Source organism: Aythya marila (genome assembly GCF_965140915.1).
Source record: "Aythya marila genome assembly, chromosome: 13".
Classification (NCBI taxonomy): Eukaryota; Metazoa; Chordata; class Aves; order Anseriformes; family Anatidae; genus Aythya; species Aythya marila.
In genome coordinates this window covers 13,730,249-13,751,787 of record NC_139054.1, presented here as the reverse complement: position 1 = coordinate 13,751,787, position 21,539 = coordinate 13,730,249, and the positions used below count along the sequence as shown (strand labels likewise).

Sequence of the window (21,539 nt, the reverse complement as noted above, 5' to 3'; positions counted from 1 at the left end):
AACATTTTTTCTGCTTGCTTTCCCCACCCCCCCGTAGATCAGGCTGTATGAGGGAGCTGCACATCCCACTCCAGCAGCCAGTCAGAGCAGCAGAGCCTGGTGTTTGGCTCCTCACTATGGCACGAGGGTTGCTGCTGCACCTAACAGAGGACATGAATGCAGCAAAGAAGCCAAAGCTTTTACTCAGACTTGAAAACCTACCTCTGGAAAGGACAGGATGAGAGAAATTGGACACGCATCAAAAGCAATAAGATGCTTTTATTTTCCCCCTTTCTTTCTTTCTTTCGTAAAAAGCAAATTAGGTTCAAAAAGCAAGGATCATTATAACTGGTCGCCAGTCTCTGATTTTGACTGACCGGCCATAGCTGCTTGGTCTGTTCACTGGGGCTCTGACAAACAGGAGCAGCTAAATACCTGGAAAATTCCCCCAAGAAGCAGTCAGTGGGCACTAACATAAGTACAGAAATGTGTCATCCTGTGACACGCTCTGTGCAGGATCGGTTTCTCATTACTGAAGCCAAGCCATGGAGAACTTGCTGCTTGCCCTCTACCATAATTTATCCCCTAACGCTATAAACAGATTCATAAAAAAATGGCAACCGATCCATATCTATCACGTTTTATGTTTGGGTGAAGAATATGGGTATTACTTTTATTAAGTTTCATGAAATATCTGCTCTTATATTCAAAGTGATAGATGGCTCCTTACCAAAGGGTTTTTTAAGGTGGTTTGGGGCAGCGTAGCACAGGAAGGGATGCTAAGGAAGAGAGGAGGAGATCCCGTATGATTTTTATCTTGCTGAGGACAAAGAAGTTATAAACCCTTCTCGCCTTGGGGAAGTGTATGCAAGAGACTTTCTGCCGTATCCGGGGCTATCTATAACAGGACAGTATTTTCTGCGAGCCTTCTTAAATACGTTTTGCTGAAGTAAATTGATCCTGACAAAAACCTTCCTGTCACAGCTAAGTTCTCTCCTGAGCAGAGCCTGCCAGCTGTGCTGAGATTTGCCAGGTTTACAAAGCTCTGCTGGGGACCGGGCAGGGCCTTCACGGTATTAGATTTCCAAGTATGTAGCTGTGCTTCTCTTCCAAAACATATTTACTATCAAACACAGGGACTGCAGATGGCTTACAGCTTCCTAATCACTATTTTGAAAACACAGCTTTGTCACAGAAAGAGTTTCTCCAGGAGCAGATAAAAATAAGCGTGCAGGTTTGCATTTGATCACCTCATTAATCCCGTGTTGTCTTTTCCCTTTTTGAAACAGGCTGTGTACATAACCAGCACTTAACAAATCTGCAAACCCTGCAGAGGATGGTACAGGCTGGTTGTCTGCAAGCTCCTAACCATGGGTGCTGATGCCTGGAGTGATGCCAAGTGGTGCACAAGGCTATCAAGCCATGAGAGGTAGTTTGTAGAGGAGGAGGGATAACTCCTGAGGGTACACTTTGCTCCCTTTGTGCCTTCAGTTTTACCCCACATTTTCTCTGAGTGGTGGATCAGACTTTACAGAGCATTTCCCATTCCCTAAACCACACACTCAGCCTCTTTCTACAAGCGCTCTTGCCAAAGCACAAATTAATTATGGGCAGGGATGAGGAGAGATGGGCTTGATGGCCCATTCCGGCCCTAAAAATCCATGGTGCCTGCAGAAAGCTCAGCGCAGCTACCAGCGGAGCAAACCACCATTAGAGAAGTGAATCCTGGCTGCTGGTAAAACAGCACAGATGAAATAGCAGCAGAGAGGTTCCATTTTCGGCTTGAATCGTATGGGCTTAGAGAGGCAGCACGCTATGCGGTAGGCTCCTGCAGATTTCCAAGACCTCTCCTTGAAATCAACCCGAGCATCAGCGTGCTCAATTCCTGTTCTCTAGCCGTTGTGTAATTTCACAGACTGTCTCTGTCATTCCCATTTTCCAGCACAATGTGTGGAAAATTCGGGTCAGCATCTAACAGTGCGGTAGCGGCGGGGTTGCTCTGCCTGGGGTTGTTTAAGGAAATAAGCAAAGCAACACGCACCGGCAGTTAGAGTCCTCACTCACTGCACAGAACAGGCCAATAGTCACAAAAATAAAATTCAAATTGATGCTTTCTTGCAAAAATACAGGGTAAATAAATTCATAAAGCAATACAGCATCTAAGACCCTCATCTGGCAAATGTATGTATGTGTGCTTAACGGGATCAGTGGGATTATTTGTGCCTTTCAACCCGCTTGTGTGCATTAGCAGCATAAGGACGGAGCTTAGACTGCAAAGGGAAAAGTGCCTGATAGTTACTGAGGTAGTAAGGAAACCCCACACCTTCATTTACACCTGGTTTCTAATTGTTACATGTGTAATGACAGGTATTCGCTGTGTATGGGGCGATCCAGCAATGTAAAAAGGCTTATTATTTTAAGAGCTGTAACTGTGCCTGTTGTATAGCTTTTTTGAGGGAAGGCTAGAGGTAAAAGCAAGTTGTCTAGCATGTCCTTTCAGCTCCTATATACGTGTTTTTGTGCCTTGCATGTGTGTATGTGTGTTTAAAAGGTCTATACAAAATGTGCCATAATAGTCTTTGGGCCAAAATGGAGCAGAAAACCTTGCTAGTCATCTCCAAATCCTCTGAAATATGTAGCATCCACCTGGATTACGACTTTTTTCATGTAATTTTGCCTTTTTAAATCAAAGATGATTTCCTGCAAGGCATCGTTTAAATAATTGAGTGAATTTACTAACTAGATCTATTAATTGTGAGCGTGCTTGGAACCAGAAGTAAGGCATGGTGTCTTGTTGTGCAACATTAAGGCAGAAGTACAATTTGCAGTGCCTCCATGAGCTGCCCTTGATAATCACGTCCTCAGGTTGTGGCTTTTTAAACAAGTCCGTGGCTGCCTGCTGGGGGACACCCTCCCAAAGCTTTGGCAGCAGCCAAAGGAGGAAGGTCTCTGGTGAAAAGTGAGATGTAGAAACCTTGGGCAAAGCAAGGACAGTGTCCCACGAGAGCCTGCTTGCTTTTGTCCTTCTTGCCTGTCCTAGTGGCTGTAGGGATGAGCTGTGTGTTTTGTGCCTTGGTGCTTTTGTGAGTGCTGTGGATTGCAGGCCGTGTCTTTAGCCCCTTCCCGGCGCAGTTATTTTTAACAGAGTGCTTTACAATTTTACATACCAGTAATTCACACAGAATGGAGCTCTGGCTCCCCCAGTTCATGACAGCAGATGCACTGGGTCAGGACCGAGATTCCACCAGCAGGAACCTCACGAATTTTAGGTGTCGCTGTGTTGACAGATTGCTCTGTGAAGTGCAAGTCAGGGGTGTGAGCAAGCTGGCCTGAGCTCCAGCAGGAGAATGAGGCGCACCTTGTGTGCATATAAAGGAAAAATTGGAGGGAATGATTCATGCATGATGCTTCCTAATGGCTGCTTGCTGTAAAACAGATCTTGGGTTCAGTGGAGGGAGCTGCAGAGAAAAGGAGGGACAGCACCAGCGGGGGAGTCTGCAAAGCAGATTCAGGAGGTGAACCTAAAGAACCTGGCCGGCCCTGGGAGAGTGGTTTCCATGGTTAATTTTCTCTTATGCGTTACTGATTTTTCTTTTCATTATGTTTGAAATTGATGGAGCTTTGTTCAACATTAGTAGCCAATGGCAATAAGCTGTAGAGATGAGACTCTGCAGAGACAGGGCAGGGGAAAAGAAAAGGTGTGAGAAATTGAAATGACAGGGTCGCGGTGGGGGCTAGTGATGTGGAGGAAGGAAGTTTTTACCCAATGTGCTTTCATGAGCAGTTAGGAGAGGAGACTACAGTAGGCAGGGAAGTCCTTAGAGACCAAGCTGGCATGTCTGGAGCCTATCTGGTGCAAAACAAAAGAAAATTGAAGCATTTCTGTTATATATGAGTGTATTTGGGAGATAGCTGTGATTTTCTTTCTGCAGATGAAGGTGTGTGAGGATGTTTTCATTTAGGAGAGAACCAATATGAACCACTGACCACATCTGGTGTCTGCACGAGGAACAGGAGCTATCAGCATGACTCACGTCTGTTCCAGCTCTGTCCGCTGCAAGTGTGATCGTGCTTTTGAGACCTTCCCATTGCAACCAGCAGCTTTGTTGGCAGCTATCCTCGTAGGGTTTCTCCTCCTTTCTGCTCAGCTGTGGCCCCAAAGTGCAATGTGCTTTTGATGTCTGGCAGTAAGCATATATTTTTATTTTAAGGAGTAAATAATTTCCAAAGACTGAAAAATGAGCCATTTCCAGTACATGTCGCCCTGGCTTCTACTTCATTTACATGTGAGCAAGCAGAAAGTTCCATCGCAAGGGCTCTGAGCAGCTTGGGGATGCCTCAGTGTGACAAAAGCAAAGTGCGGGGTGCCAGCAGGCAGCGGCTCCCACGGCCTGGCTGTCACGTTGTCCTCTCCTGGGCAGCTAAAGCCAAAAAGCAGCCAGGCAGCGCCAGGGAACGAGGCGCTTTGGGCCCTGGGGGGACGCTGTCCCCGCACATACCCCTGCTGCATGGGACAAGCAGCACAGCTCTCTCCTACCCTTCCCAAGGGAGCGCTGCTCATGCCCACAGCCAGGACCAGGAGCATCCTCCCTCTACCTGCGGAGATCCCTCTGTTCCAGCAGTCCTACCCGCAGCCTGGGTTTGGCTGCCTTTTCTGTCTCTGATACTCAGCAGGAAGAGAGCTGGGGAAGGACCTCTCCGACTGCAAAATGCAGCAGCCCCCCACAGGTATGGCCCAGCACGGGGAAGCCTCTGGTAGCGTTCCTCGGGGTGTTGGAGTGGGAAATAGCCACGAGGCGCTGCCAGCCATTTCATGGGGCCCTGTGCCTAAACAGCAGTGGATCTTCTCAATCTGGGAGTGCATACTGGACTGCAGCAGGCTTTATCTGTTGTTTTTATCCTCTGGTTTGTATTGCTGCATGAGCCTCCTAAAACATACGCAGAATCCCTTTAAAAAGCCTTCGAAGCAGCATTCACAAGATGTGTGGGGCAGGCGTTGGCTTCAGTCTGTTATCAGCTGCGGGCACAGCTTTATTCAGTGCTCTGAGAGGCAGCAGATGCACATCTCTAAAGGCCAGGCCTTTGGTCTTGCTCCTGCACATCTGTGTGTGATTAGACCATCACACTTCCAGCTGATCACAATTACCTGGGTCCTTGCTTCATTTTGCCTGATGGCAGGAGCTGTCCCAAGGGACAGAGGAGCAAGTCCGTAACCTTTCCTGGTTAATGCAGAGGTGACAGCCACAAAAACATTTCTGGCACTAGAAAAAGCTCAAGTAACAATCTTGGGGCAGAAATGCCCATGGTTTCACGTGAGATATTGCAGGGAGCAGCTTAATTTCTCTCTCGGCGCTATCCTAGCTGAGAGAAGAGATAAGCAATAAAGAGCAAAGCTTTTCTCTCCCAGGGAGGGTTTTTAAGATCCTGCTCTGAGCTTCTAAGATTCTGCCTTATATCCCAGTGCCACCATGGGCAAGATGTGAGGAGGGCGATCTGAGGCTCCAGGGGTGTTGGAAATCAGAACTGCTTTCTGGGGGAGCCAGCTCTGTGTGCCAGGTGCTCTTTTGTGGCTTCTTGCAGTGTGCTGGGGCTCCTGCCTGGGCCACAGAGCAGCTCGCTCGTGCTCTGCCTGCTGTGCTACAGCCTGCCAGCCCTGCCCATGTCGGGGAGCACAGGCTCCTGCTTCCTGATTCCCCTTTATTTTATACAATAGCAAATGGTCTTTTAAAGATGAACCGCGTAGGTCCAGACTGAAATTCTCAGCAGGTTGCTCAGGTTAACTGATCCCATGGCTCACCCAGGTGGAACAAGGTCACACCATTACCTGCAGCAGGGAAAGAGAAAGAGAGCTTCCTCCTCCTCAGGGTGGTTCAGATTCAGTCACAGCATCTCCTTGTAAGCCCGGAGAAGGACTTGTCTGCCATCTCCAAAAGAGGTCTGCGTGTATACGTTTTGTATTTATTTATTGAGTAAAAATATTCCTCTCTAGCCACATGGGCTCTGTGCTCATATTTTGGGGGCACAAATCACCATGAATGTGGGTTGGATGGTTTCCCCTTACAGGAGATGTTCTACTTTGGGCCAGCAAAGTATTCTTTGATTTTTGGGGTGTTTTAACCATCCTCACTTGGCAGTGCTGAGAGCAAGGGTGTGGATTCGGGGCTGTGCCTTCCCTGTGCATAGGGACCCCAGAGAAGAACGAGATGGGGCAGAATCTAGTTCCGAGTTCAACTTCATGATCTGGCCCTCACCTGGGGAAATTTGGGATTATTAGACTCCAGTGCAACTAAAATTACGTTTAATGCGTATTTAATGTGAGTGCTATCAGCTGAATGCAAGGCAAGAGGCTTAGAGTAAATCTGAGTCTTCACCGCTAATAGGTTTAGGGCAATCAGCCTGCTGACTTCTGCAGATCACATCCATCAGAGAAAACACCAAGGTCATTCCTAGCGTGGCATTTACCTGAACTGATAGATTACGGCTCAACTCACCGAGCACAAGGCGTTGTCGCTGTGTCTCTTTAGGAAGGAGTTTTAACACTGGGAAGCTGTCTGAGTTCGTAACATTTCTGATGACCCCTTCCATCTTTAAGTGCTTGCTAAATTCTTTCACCCAAGGCACGGGACCCTGTTTTAGGCCTTGCATCTTGATTAAAAAATTCTTAACCCAAGATTTGGATGGAAGAAAAACAGAAAAAATGATGTAAAACTGTTCCTATTTTAGTCGGAGTTTCCTGTGTTTGACTTTTTCTAAAAATGCTGTCCCCTTTGATGTTACTTGCTTTTTTTATCGTTACTTTTTTAATAATAAGAAGGGCAAATAAACATGTTTCCTTGAATTTTGACAAATTAAAGGGATTAGATTTCCCTGTAAATTCTGTATTGGACAACTGATGAGCAGCATTGATTGAATCAATGAACAAAACACAGGTTGTGTTTATCGAACTGTTTTGCATCCCTGCTCTCCCTGAGTGTTATATCTAAACTTAAGGAAATAATGGAAATTATTTACTGGAGTTATCTTGGAGAAAATGCTGCTCCCTGTGGCTGCTGTTCTCCTTTCGGCACTTTTTGGGTACGTACAGTCTTAAATAAAGACTCGCTGTTGTCCCGACTCAGCACAGCACTTAAATATCTGCTTAAATGTACTGAAGAAGGAAACCTCTCCCTATTCAGCAGAACACTGGAGCATATGTCACGTTTTAAGCACATGAATCAGTTGTAGGTTCTTGTCTGAGTACAGGCTGATCTGGGTAGCTGTGTCCTCTTGGTCCCTTTGTGCAGGGGAAATGAACTCGTGTCATCTTAGCACGAGCCACAGCAGGTCCGGTGCCGGAGGATGAGCCTGCATAGCCGAGGCCACGTGTTTTGTCCACGTGAAGCTAGACTGCTCCTTAGAAATGGATGCTGGATTTCATCCTTTTTCTTACCTGAGAGAAAAGATAAAGACATAGTTGCTCAGGAAACTGAAGGGTAAGAAATGATAGTCTGTAGAAAAAAATTTGGAGGGTGAGTTGGGGAGTTGGCAAGTGCCAAAGTCAGCAAGAAGCAGCAGCATGTGGGAGAGGTCACTGCCTTCCTCTGGAGCCAGCAGATCGCTGGGAGGAGGCAGGAACATTTCATGGTCCATCTCTGATGCTGAAGCAAACAATTGGCTGTTTCCCTTTATCACCATGGGACGGTGACCTAAAGAACCAAATGTCCTCTGAATGTTTTTTTTCCTTCCTGCTCTTCTCTCAAAGCAGCGCACCGGTGTGGTGCCAACTATTCTGGCCATCCTAAAACCCAATATTAAACAGAAATGCTCACTGTGCCAGCAGGGGGGCCATGGCCATAACAATTACTTTGTTCCATCTCACCCCCTGCTTAGTTCCCACTGCCTGGATGTTGCTGCCCCATAACGTTTGGTTCCACTCCTCAGGCTCCTGGTGTAACAGCCCCTCCTCTACCAGCCGAGACGCGGCAGCTTGCCTGTGTGACAGCCAGCTGGCTGAAAAGGCTCAGAGGTGAACTTCTTATCCTCTGTTTCATTGACTTCATTCCCTAAAGCATTTTGCTGGGGGACTTGAAACAATTGCTGCTGCTTTTTGTACTTTTTCATAAGAGTAAATAAGAATGACTGCATAAGGCTGAAGGGCAGCCTCGTCTGGAGCAAAAGGGGACGAGGACAGGCAAAATTGGAAGACACATTTCTGCTAAAAAGAGAAGGCAAGTCATTAGCAAATAGTCCTCAGACAGGTACACATCATCCTGCCTCCAGATGTCAGATGGGGATACAAGGCCTAGGCTTCTGCAGGATGCAGCTAATGAAAGGAAACCCCAGTTTTCTTTCAAGCATGGACACGATGGGCCAGAAAGCTGCAGCCCATTCTCTTGTGTACTGCTCCCTTCAAAGAAAGCATATCCATATGGAGCATCCCCTTATCAGCTCACTGACAGCCCAGATTAGGCCGTGGCAGACGAGCACTTTGGCTCTGGATGCCAGCAGCAGGTAGTTACAATCTGAAATAAAACTTCTCAAATTTGCCGCTCCTCACAGTTCCCTGGAGGCTGGCAGCTTCACATGTGGTGTCCTGCCTCCAACTCCTGTGCTAATTTTCCTGGACTGTTTTTTAGCTTGTATGGTGCTAAGAGAGCCTTTATCCCTGCGCTTTTCTTAAATCAATGCCTTAAAATGCATGGAAATGAGATTTTCAAAAGGATCTCAATCAGGGCAAGGCAGCTGTCAAGCTGCTTCTGGAAATCCTGCTAAGCATCTGTCTTCATTGCAGGTGAAAAGCAAAAACCCCTGACTTTCAATTACACCTGAGCCCTCGATGACTAGGGCTTTTGAAACCCTGCCCTCAAGGCAGCTCTGAAAACGGAGTAAAGGATTTTAGGTTATTTGGGGCTGCTTCTGGATGTCTTTTTTGGAAGGAAGTTACTCTGGGAGATTTTGCTTTGATTGATCTGTTTGTGTTTGGATTTTTCTGTTTAGTTTCCCAAAAGGCACTTGGAACATCTGATAATTCTTTATCAACACCGTTTCAGCCTCGTGTGTGTGTTAGTTTTGTTCTTCTCTTTTTGTGCGAGCCCCAGTCAATAGCCAAGCCTACAAGCAGCGCTTGGGCTGGGTCATGAGCCTGGTGTTTAAATGAGAAGTGGCTGTGGCTGCACGCAATGACAGCAATGCACGGGCTTGTGTTCTTGGCAGCAAACTGTCTCGAGGTTTGCTTGGGTTTGTTTCATGTTTGGGATTTTGCTGCTTGTTGTTAGTCAGTGTTATTTTGGGTACTTTTTAGATCTGCTATTTGCTCGCTTGAGCGAGACAGAAGAGCACAAATAGCTCATGGCTGTGTGCTCGGTGATGTCTCAGGGCGTAAGAAATAAGAGCAGAGCAGGAAAGAAGGTTGGAATTCAGATCGTAAACTACAGAGGGCAAAACAAGACCTAAAGATCTTTCGCATGTTTCTTGTCAAAGTTTTTACTTGGCTCTTTCTTATTGTTGAAGACTTGCCTCGGCGAAAGAGCTCTGATATGAGGGAGCAGCCAACTTGCTGTACGTCATGTACCACCATTTGTTATTTCCTACACATCAGGAGAGCTGCCAGAACATCATTTTAGTTGCTCGCATATGCTGGTCATACCAGAGCCCTACTTGAGAGAAGAGCACCTCCATTAGACTTTTTTTTTATACAAACTTGGAGAATAAAACAGTCTAGTAAAAAATAATGTATACATATGTGTTTTAAAATGCTGTTAAACTGATTGGAAATGTCTGGAGGCTAGTTAGGTTTGATTTTGCTGTAAATTTATCTTATTACAGCAATTATTATCACTGCATAAAGCAGGTTTCTTTCTGTATTAATTTCGTTAAAAATGCTGTCGGTTCATTAATTCCGAGCTGATCTTTAATTATGCAAATGTTTGTAGGGGTCATATCTGGTCATAAATCTACTGGCTGCTGGAATAGAGCTTTGAAACGCAGGGTTTTCTGTATATTTTTTGTTTCCAGAGAAAATAATTGCTTTTGAATGTATGTTATTTTCACTCCATCCAGTAATGCTCAAAATAGTCACTGGATGCCATAAGACTGTTATCTAAATCAGGGTGGCATGATTTGGCACACAGCAAAGCTTGTGTTCTGCAGGATAACCTGGTGAAAGAGGAGGTAAAATAAGCCCAGGTATAGCAATTAGCACTGACTATATACATCTTGTTGTCCTAAAGAAAATAAGGAAGAAAATAAGGCTGGGAAATGGCAAGGAAAAAATAAAGGAGGGAGGTAATAATGCACCTGAGGTTTTTGTGATTTTTTTTTTTTTTCTAAATCCAGTCAGGGGTAAATCTGTGCAGGATTTCACAGTGTGGCATTAGCAGGTAACAGGAGCAGATGCTGAAGACCCTGATGTTGCCAAGTGGTGCTGCAGTCCCTTGACCTGTGCTGAGAGGGACCTGGAAAAACCCCTCGTGAAGGTGGCTGACGTGAGGATATGCCTGGCACTGCCAGATGCCTCCGGCCTCCTTTAGGAAGCCATCCCAGCTGGGGCACGGCTGAGCCCTAGCAGCATCCTCCTGTGCGTGGAGCCAGCTGGGCAGTGCAGGCTGATGAACCAAAAAAAGGAGAATTGCACTTGAATAAATCAGCAAAGTTCGGAGCTGGCTGGGTTTATTGGGGTGTTTCTGAGTAGACATAAGGTTGTGGGTAGAGCAGCTGGCAAGGACAACTGCAACCACAGCATTAAAGCTCTTCCTAATTGCTGTGGAAGACAAAGGAAGGTGGATCTCTGCAGGAGAGAATTAGGCTTGGGTTTGTGATGGGAGGAAGGAGGAAAAGAGAACTGGGAGATCGGGAAAGTGCAACGGGTATAGCAAGTAGGTGACTACGTCAGTGAGTGTTGGAGACTGTCCTTTACTCCCTGGTCTCAAGATGTGAACGTGGTTGGTGTGTACTCTAGTCATTGTGCTTCACGGGATAAGGGGAGGGATGGAGGTAGAGCAAAAAGGGTGGAAGGCAGAATGGAAACTGAAAGGAAGAAGCTATGAAATGAGGGCCAGAGGAAATGGTGAGAAGAGGGATAGTGAAGTTACGAAAGTGGGTCAGGCAGAAAGGAGAGAGCAGAGAGTTGAATGAACCTAGCAGAAACCAAGGGATAGAAGCAGAAAGAAGCAAAATGAGAAATGAAAAGGAGACAGCGCAGCACCAGCCCTCGCATCTGATGGTGTGGTTGGTCGAGTGCCTTGTTTTTATTGTATTACTCAATCTTATGAATGAGACTACAATTGCGTTTCAGGGGTTGTAAGTTTAGATGGTACGTGTGGATGCCCTATTAGGGTGTGGAAAATGGCTCTGAATCGTGGAAAGTGGGCTGCTTTGTGAGTCCTGATCTATCGGAGCATCCAAATACAGGATTTGAATCTGAATTGGGGCGGTCTCGTTGCCTGGTTTCCGGAGTCAACAGCTTCCCTTATTTAACACCAAACTTTTCAACATCAGTATTCATTGCTCACCATGTCAGTCCAGGACAAGTGGTCGAGCAGCAATTTTTCAATCAGCCAGGTGATGCTGAACCACGGCACGCACATCCCACGAGCTGCCTTGCAACGCTCAGCGCGTCGCAGTGAGTTTGTATCTGCAGCATCCGTCAGGTTTGACCCTGGCGCAGACAAGGTGGGAGATCTCGGCATGAGGAGGAATTACCTGCTGCCGGAATAGAGAATTGATGAAGTCGTCTTTTGAACCAGTGTGATACTGTTGGCTCAGAAGTAGTGACTGCAGGCACCCGTGACTCCTTACCTAAACCTTCGATTGACTGAAACCTTTTAAGCACAACCTTGTGAACGTAACAAAGATAAAAACAACCCGCCTCATTCAGGGAGCACCTGGCACGGGATGCTCGGCGGAGGGCTGGGGCTCAGCCTCAGGATTTGGGTCTTAGACTGCCAGAGTGGCCTCGAGCAGGCAGTGTTTGTCGCTGTCACCACCCTGCAGTCCCTGGCCGCAGCTCAGCACAGCGCTCGGTGGCAGCCAACTTTGCTGAGCCCAGCACCAGGGGGGCTCCTCCATGTGCTGCTGGGCTCTGCCCCGTGCTGAGCATCAGGGAGGGGTGAGGAGGATGGTTTTGCAAGGGGCTCGGAGAAAATTGACGTCCTCTGCAAGCTATAGATAGAAGCTGCCACACACACAGGCTGTTTTTCATGAGTCAAGGTCTACGGTGCTCCTGGCACTTGTTTTGTGGATAAATTGCAGGTGTCAGCTCTGTGTCCCATATCTTCTTATCCAGGGTGTCCTTCCAAAGGAAAAGGAAGAGTGCTCCTTGCTTTGTGGTTGTATACCATCCAGCCTGGCTTACCAGAGGAGTTTAAATCACTCTGCTGCTCTTTGGCTGGTTTCTAGCATTTGTAAAAGACATTGGAGCACTAACGAGTCAGATTCGATCCTGCAGGCAGGCAAAGGGTGCCGTTACTGAGTTACTCAGCAGAGACCTCACTGCTCTCTGCAACTGCCTGGAAGGAAGGGGTGGGGAGCTGGGGGGTGGCCTCTGCTCACAAGTAACCAGTGATAGGACTAGAGGGAACGGCCTCAAGTTGTGCCAGGGGAGGTTTAGGTTGGAAATCAGGAGAAATTTATTCTCAGGAGGAGTGGAAGCATTGGGACGGGTTGCCCAGGGAGGTGGTAGAGTCACCATCCCTGGGGGTGTTCAAGGACAGGTTGGACCTGGTGCTTGGGGACATGGGTTAGTGGTGACATTGGTTGTAGGGGGTTGGTTGGAGCAGGTGATCTTGGAGGTGAGCGCCCTGCCTGTGTAAGCAGCCCTGCACTGGGTGCCCATGCAGTGCAGGCACCAAGCGCAGCCCCGCAGCCTCCACCCCTGGTGATTCATTAGGAAATGGGTTTGTATGGCCACACTGAACTTCTGGCACCACAGGGACTGGTTGGGGACCACTTTCACACATCTGTGAGTCCCCAGGGATGTGAGCAAACAGCAGCTTTTCCCCAGCAAAGAGCCAAACCCTTCATGTTTTTTGTTCCCTGTGAATCCATCAAGAGATTCACGTTACCATGACAGAAGTCTGGCCCTCTGCTTTTGGGAATGGTGTAGCCCTCCTCCAGTCACTATATAATTTGGACAATCAGGCTGAAATTGAGCGAGGAGGCTGTGAGAGGATGTTACCACTGCACTGGCTTCTGTTTCTGTTATTGTTTCTTTCAATTTCTTAGAGAAGTGCCAATGGTTTGGGGCTTTGATTGATTAGAAGCCTCCCACTATGGTGCAAGGAGATGCTAAAGCATTGATCAAGCTTGTTGTGAGTGGAGCTGTATCTGGCACAAAAACACAAAAGAATTGGAAAAAAAATGAATGTTTCAAGCTGTAGCAAAAAAATCACAAAAAGCAAAGGATTCACAAATGACTTTGATGGCCGTCAGATGGGTAATTTGTTCTGGGAGCAAAACCTGATGTGCTGGAAGAACAGAGCAGCAGCAGAACATCAGGGAACATGGACTGTGCAGGGCACCCCTGAACGGATGCTGGCAAATAAACCAAGAAATACACTCTCTTGTTCAAAGTGAAAAAGAAAAAATAATCAGTATTTTTCATGAGTCAAAAAAAAAAAAATCCCTGAAAAATTGCTTTGGCATAAGCCAGATCTTATGGTCTGTGAACAGCTTTTGTTTTCTGTGCTGGTCAGTCATCTAGCCTTGGCGTTTGGGTTGTTAAAGGATTGAAGAACTTTTAGGTATTTTAAGCTTCATTTATTTGATGCTTGGAGCATGACTTTTTTAAGGGAGCCTGTGCTGCAGTATTTGTCATTCTCTTTCAAGGCATGTCAGGCCCGCAGTAAGCACATTCAGAACCGTGCCAGGCTAATTTATTTTGCAGACCCTTTCTCCACCCTCAGCCAGGACTCGTACCCCCAGCATTCAGCTCTTTTGCTTGAATAATTGCGTTTCTGTGGATTCTCCTTCTCGGAAGAAAAAAGAGATATTAAAATGTACGATGGAGTTCACGCAGATTTATTGTGAAAACAGTCGCATGAAAACTGTACAATAAGATTTAGCAATAAATGTCATTCCTATTGCCAGCGGTTGTGTCTTATCAGCTGGGTTTGCAACAAGCCTGCCTGATTGACGGAGTAAGGAAAAAAGGTAAAGCAGAGACTGCTGCTGGGACCGGAGGCTTTCCTTCCCAAGGTGACCCCAGCGATGCAGTAGGCGCAGGGATGTCTGTGAGCGGCCTTTTCTAATTTCTCTCCTCGTGTCTTGAAACATTCTCTTAAACGTTAATTCATTAGAAATCTCCCTAATCATTTTCTTCGTTTCTCAGCAAATTATTTTACTAAGTGAAGTTGCAGGTGAAACAGGAACAGGTTTAAGCAGAAACCATTTATAAATTGAAAACTTTCAGGCTAGTATTCATTCTAGGAACTTTGATGTGATTAATTAAATGATGCTAGGGGAAATTTTCTTTAATTAGAAATTAGTAGTGGGACCATTTAGTGTTGTGTGGAATATGGACTGGGTCCTGCTGTCACAGAGGAGTGGGAGAGTTAGAGAGCAGGGGCTGCCTCGGTGAGCTAGAGAGGAGCAGGACGTCCCCATCAGCTCGGGAAGTAGAAGGGTGGTGTGCCAGAGTTTGGGCTTGGATGGGACCTGGGGGTGTCACCAAGCCCCAGGCCTTTTCCCCCCCAAGACAGATCAGCCCAAGCCAGGCGTGCGTCGTTGTGCTACGGCGAGAGGAGGGGGCTGTTCCTGCAGTGCCACCGCTGTCACCTCCGTCTGATCAGCGGTGGGTTCACAGGTGAGGTGGACTGGGGGGCTTTTCAGTCCTGGGCTCAGAGCTGGAAATATGAATCTCCTCTAACTGAAGGTTGCCCTTGGCCATGTTAGTTTATGCTGGTGTTTTTCCCTGGCAGCAGAGCGGGGACACAGGCTGTCCCGGTACAGGGACCGGGTTCATTTACCACAGGAGCTGCATGCCGTAGCTGTTCTCTTAGTTCTTCCTATTTGTACAGAAAACTTTATTTCTTCAGAACAGTTACATTACCTCAGGATATTTACTCTGCGAGTATAGAAATTTTAGCTTCACCTTATTTTCATTACCTCAGGGGGTAATTATTTATTTTTATTTAAAGTAAAAATGTGCTGGCTCGAGGAACAGCACGCCCTGCAATATATTTTGCCCGTAACACTTAATGCCCAGCACGATGTGCCAAGGAAAGGGCATATTCTGTCAAGGCTGCTGGGCCCTATCTAGCCATTTTTCTTTTTCACATTGCTGCGATTGTCTTTTTCCATTAAAATCAAACGTGGACCGAGCAGCGACATGCCAGGAATCGCTAAGTGGTATTTAAATCGACGTCTGTCGTGCCTCTGAGGCGAGCAGCACAGAAGACCTCACAGCTGGCATTCGGCGTGTTGGGAAGACGTGAGATGGATGCAGCCACAGGCCCCGAATCTCCCCATCACCCATGGTGGGCGCACAGCACCTCACAGGGTGCTCCCATCACAGCGTGGTTTGTGGGACACCCGCGAGTCGGACTCTTCACCAGCTGATGAGGCTGGAAACTTTCCTGTGACACTGGTCAGTGTTGGAGGGTATGGAGATGGCTGTGAATATCCACTTGGCCTCGTGGTCTGGACATTTGCGCTCGTTGTGTGAATCTGTGAGCGTCAGCACGTGTACGGTGGCCAGCTGTGGTGCCGGGGTTCATGGTGAATGCGGGGATAATGAAAGGTTCTGCGACACGGCTTCAGGATAAACACTCTGATTTCCTTTCCATTTCTGTCTCTTGCTATTTGAGAGACACAAACTCAAGTACGGTCTTTAAACATTTTCTGGCTGTATCCTAATGTTTGAAAAGGACTTGTAATTTTGGCTCTTGGAAACAATTTAAAGGCGTCTGATTTTCAGTGGCTGGGAATGCTGCGCTTCCTGCATAATCAGACTCTTTTGACATGTCTTAAATTGGGCACGGAGAGAATGGATAGGCAAGTACAAGTAGTTGACTTAGCACAGCTCTGGGGGGTTAGGCAAAGGCGCTTAAACACCCAGCTCTGATATGCTCTGAGCGTGCACACAGCCAGTTATCACCTCTGGGCAGACAAGAGGTAAATGATTAAGGCACAATAAGTCAATCGTGTGAAACCATAAGGCCATGTTGAACCAAATGACAGGCTCCGAATGACTAGCCCTTCCTAAAAATTGTGTGCTTGTTGCTGAGTGTCAGAAGAGTCTCCTGCTGGCACTGAATAATGCTGGCTGGAATAATAAAACATTGCTTCTAAATATTGCAACATGCTTTGCATGTTTGATCCAAGTCCTGGAGGAGTCAGCAGATGTCTCCAGTGACATGAAACGAAGCCTGGCCTCCCATGTAGCTCCTCTACAGCTGCTTTGTAAGCTTGACCACCTATGCTGGGTAAAAAAACAAAGTGGGTGCAGCAGCTTATTTGCACACTAAGGGAGCGGGGCTGGTTGTCCTGAATCTCCTGGCTTTTTTCTGTTTTTGTTTTGCGCAGACAGACACCCGTCTGTCCTGGCAGTCTAAGCACGGCAGTCTTTGACTACTCAGTACAACCAGCGCCCCAGCCAACCAAAAAGCCATGTATATGCTGAATTCTTGGAGAGAAAAGGAATCTGATTATTTTCCAAGTTCTCTTTTCTTTCTTCTGGAGGTGTTTTTGAACAGCTGAAAGGGAGAAGTACTTTCCTGTACTGCCTGAGCGATGCTTTGAAGTTCAGCCCTTCGCCAAAAGCCTGTTGACAGCAACACAAGTGTTGGAGCTCACTGGCATCACGTATTGCTTGGGGATCTTTAAAAGCTCTCTGAACAGCTTACCAAGACTTCATTAACATTTGATTTCTACCTAAGTGAGGATGAAATTATCACTGTCTTTTTTTTTTTTTTTTTTTACAAGTGATTAGGCAGCAGTAAGTTTGGTGATTTACCTATCTACTAGGGCACACTCTTCTGTCTTGGAAGGCATCCCAGGAGTCTGACAAAGTAATCTTTTTTTTTTTTTTTTTTTTTTTTTTTTAATAACCAATTTTATAACACCTTACATTGCCACCGTTTCCATACCCTCAAATCAATCGTGTAGCATCTTTGGGGGAAAAAAATGAAATGATGGATAATTTGAGTTTCCTTTAACAGCTGTTTTCCTCTAGATGCAAATCTGCATCACTGTTCTTCAGGTTTACAATGATTCACTTTTATTCCCCAGTTTTATGTGGGGAGGTGTATCAGGCATTAAGTTTTCTCTTAGTCATTCTCTTTATAGCAGCCATGTCAATGTGTCTAACCCTCTCTTTTCTCGTTTTCCTCAGGCAACCCTCTGACTGTGGCCTGCAAAGCTTTCTTTGGATTCAGCGGAGAGTCAGGCCCCATGATCTACTGGATGAAAGGGGAAAAATTCATAGAAGAATTAGAAGGTCACATCAGAGAAGGCGAAATCAGGTATTTTTTGGAGTACTCAGTGTTAGAAATGTTGCATATCCCAAAAGCTTGTTTGTGGTTTGGTTTTGTTTTCAAAACACATTTTTAATTGTAAGTGGAAACAATTTTCTGTCTAAAGGCAGATGAATGACTTGGAGCCAGGGCAGTGTGAGTTGCATCCTTCCAGTGAGTAAACTTTAAAGACACAGTAGTTATCCATGTGCCTGAAAATCTGTCACCAGATTCCCCTGATAGTAGCTGAAACATCTCCTGAGTGTTCTGGGGGCCGATGTTAGTCCTGCATGGAAATGATGCTGTCCGCTGCAGCCGGCCCTTCTGGCAGGCTTTGCAAGATGACGTTCATTTCAACATCAGTGTTAATCTCAGAGATGAATAGTCTCCTCTCAAAGTCACCCTACTTTTTCTCTCCTACTGAACGCGTTGTCTGCTTATGATCCAGCTCTCTAGGACTTAACCAGGGCTTTCAGAGAGCAGCATTTGTTCCTCCTTGTTTACCATTTAAGAGATGGGTGTCACTGTGTGTGAAGTCATATACAAAGATTGTGCAGGGTTTGTTCCAGATGCTGGTTATCATTTACTGTATCAGTTGTAAAGAAAACAGGCGCTTGCATCCACATGAATGTGCATGGAGTTTGCACGTAACAGTATCTTCTGATCTTCCCTGATGAATAATTACCTGATTAATAATTCTTTGAGCAAAGACTAAGCTATGATTATCAAGGTGGTCCCAGCTCCTATAGACAGATGATGAGTATGGATCATAAAGAATACCAAGGTCTTTGTATCTTCCATCTAATGCTTTTTTTTCTTTTTTTTTTTTTCATCTGTTTTCTGAGTTGTTTCTTTCTTCTAACAGTGATTCTGGAGAGCAGGCAGAGAGATTCTGTTGCTTTATCTCCAGATCAATAATTTGAAGTTCACTCATTTGGCCACTGGTTATTAAGTTATACTAAAATAACTGACCTGGTATTGCACCTTAATTGTGTACAGATGGAATTTATCGTATATTATCAGAATGGCTTTAAGTGTAAAATCCTCTTTTGGGCTTCCGACCACAAAATACAATTACATGAAACTTCTGCCATGGCACGTAATCAGCATTTAGCAGCACTGTGTCTTCTCTGGTATCTGAACAGAGTGGTTTTGGTTTTTGCTCTCCTTTCACGTCAGAAGTACAGCTTGAGGTTTGTATTTAAAGAGCCCTCTAGCTCCAGGGACGTTCCAAATTTTTCCTTGATGTGCATTTCTGTTAGTGAAATCGAGTTTGAAAAAATTGCATTTGTACTTCGTTGCCCCCATCTCATTCCACATTCGTGTTTCAAATTAATTTTGCAATGACTCCTTTTCTCTCTCTGTTAAGATGCTTTGACTCTGTTTACAGACCCCTCGCTATTCAGCTTCTCTTCAGCAAAGCTGCTTCTCACACACCCAATCTTATGAACATCCCAGCCAGCAGTAAAAGCATCTACCACAACCTACTGCATCGTTACCAGCAGTGCCACAGTCCATCCCTTTTCTCATTTCGAAGTAGCTATAGCAACTGCAGGAGTAACTTTTCGCAAATGACTTTTTCATAGTAGCAGCTCTTGTTTGTGCATCCCGCTGCAGCTCTGCTGCTGCGGGGAAACGAAGCGGCACCGACTGTTCCATCAGCACCCTGAGCCTGCCCGCATCTCCCACCCAGTCGTATTTATTGATGGATTTCAAAAAATGTCATGTATGTTTCAAGTTTGATGAGCCATGGGAAGCTGGCTGGTTAGATGCTTTTCCCATCAGTGTGCTTGTACGTGACATTATCAGCACGTTGGGTTTTTAACGCTGAAAAACTACAAGTAGGTGGGGATTGCTACGAGCAGACCAAGATAAGCCATGGGTTGTTCCTTTGGCAAATATCTACCGTTTTACTTCCCTGTGTTAAGTTAGTTCACACATTTAAAAGTAAAGCCCTGATTTTTTTTTGCTGTCCTTACCCTGGACACAACCATGGGGAGCACCCAGCCCTCACGTGCATGCTGGAGCATGCGTAATTACCAGGCAATTTTCCTGCTTTTATGAAAGCACTGAAATAAGGATGCATGTGACTTGAGCAATCCTATTAAAACCAAGCCCCCAGAACTGTTTGTTTTGGGGACAGGCTTCGCCGCAAGTACTACCACAGCTCTGGCCTTGCGGTTATTTATTAGACCTCGTTAGAGAGCCTCATAAGGAAAAGAAACCAGTCAGTACTGCAGGGTTGGGAGGTGACAACCCCTTCTCTAATGCACCTTCTTGCCTTCCCCTGAGCTAAGCTCTTCATATGTTAGAAATTCATAGGGGGAAAAGGAGAAAGATTTGCTTTTTCTAGGTGGGCTTTTCACAGCACTATTAAAATGTCATGTAAATTGACCCAGGGCTATTAGAGAAGGAATCAAAGCCTTTAAGCCTGCTTGCAGAGTTGTCCATTGCACCTAATGATATAAGGAGCCCACAGGAAATGTCAACACCGTTTCTTTGCCATAGCAAATAAATATTTTCAGGCGTATATCTTACTGTCCCAGCCACCTATGTGTTGCTTCTTTTCCTTCTTCGGACGGCACTGCAGAAGAGTTTGCAAATGACCGTAGCACCCAGTTTGTAGAACATGTTTGTCTTTTCTTTTTTTCTTCTGTCTTCACCATTTTTAAAGTGCAAATAGTTTAACTCGTTTGAGAGGCATGGAAATATGTGAATAGAGACATTTGGAACTGCAGCCTTATTTCCTCCTGCTGATTAATTTTACATTCTGCCTTTTCACCCGCAGAAGTCAACTGATGGGTGCAAAACACCCAGACAAGATGAGAACGTTGTACCCTGTTAGGAAGGGATGCTAAAGGAGGGAGGCAGAATTACCATCGCTGCCTGGCTGACGCGTTAGGTACTTTGCAGAGAAGTGAGGAAGTGACAGCTCCCTCCTGAAAAGCTCACACTATTTAAGTAGACAATTTATGGGCAGAGAATGAGGAACAGACTACTGGTAAAGACCAGAAGGAAGGACTAGAGTTCTTATCCCTGTTCACAGTCCAGATCCTCTATCTAAAAAAGAATTAAAGTTTCCTTTTTGCTAAGTCCCGATCAGTAAGAATTTGGAATCAATTATTTGGTCCAGCAAAGAGACCCAGCCGAAGCTTTCTTCAGGCCTTGCTATCTGTGGTCAGATAAAACCTGGCAATTGGAGGAGAATATGGTTTCAAAGCAAAAATATTTTATCTTCAGATTCGACTTAGTACATAAATGTAGAGAAAAATATGACAAAACGTTTGAAAAATCTGAAACATGGGATATTCTTCAAAGAAAACATTTGAGTTATGACATTACAGTTCTTTTTAATTCACGTTTTCTTAACTGATAAATCATCAGTAGACAAAACGTTTTGTTTCAGAGCAAATAAATTCCTTCAGCTTGAACAAAAAGAAAGCATTGGGTATTTTTTTCACTTCACCCATCTCTTCTCTCTCTCCCTCCGTCCTGTTTATTGTGAGTTGTCAAGCACCACTGATTTCTGTATGTATTCAATGATGGAATTACTCTTACAGTTTGTTCATCAAACCAGAAAAAAAAGAGCCATTATTTTCTCAACTTGTCGGAACTGGCATGTGTTGGCAGTGTTACTGGCAAGGTTCCCACCAACCCAGATAAGGACAGAGCTTCATTTTCTGCATGTTCAGCAAATGTTATTGCTGCTTTAAGGTCTAACTTGTTGACGCTATATTCCTTTTCTTCCCCAAAAATACTGTGCTCCACTTTCTCTGAACCAACTGCAAAATGCAATGACCTAACGGCTGTGCACATGCTAAAAAATAAAATAAAATGTAGATTGGTGACTCTATTTCTGTGCAAATAATGTAGCACAAGCTGTAGAGGACTGGTTTTAGAAAAAATAAAATAATAAAGGCAGGAAGATTTAACACCACCAGGAGCTTTTCTGCATGTTGCTACCAGCACAATGTTTAAGTTGTCTGTCAGCATTTTCCCAATACATCTCATTCTGAGATCTTTCTAGAGACGGCAATTAGCATGAAAAGAAGAAAAATCATACTCTTTTTTATGAAAGCTCCTTTTTAGCTGACCATATATTATTTAAATCTAGGCTAAAGGTTGATTATT

At 45.4% G+C, this 21,539-nt stretch overlaps 1 protein-coding gene across 1 annotated transcript in view; it reads left to right on the top strand.

Annotated features, from left to right (window-relative positions):
* The window catches only part of IL1RAPL2 (interleukin 1 receptor accessory protein like 2), a gene marked incomplete at its 3' end in the record, with an annotated part of 337,194 nt that overhangs the window by 294,408 nt on the left and 21,247 nt on the right, over positions 1 to 21,539 (top strand). Inside the window, exon 7 of the mRNA XM_082770490.1 lies at positions 17,288 to 17,417. Coding sequence (XP_082626616.1) covers positions 17,288 to 17,417 — 130 coding nt within the window. The remainder of the gene's footprint in view (positions 1 to 17,287; positions 17,418 to 21,539) is intronic.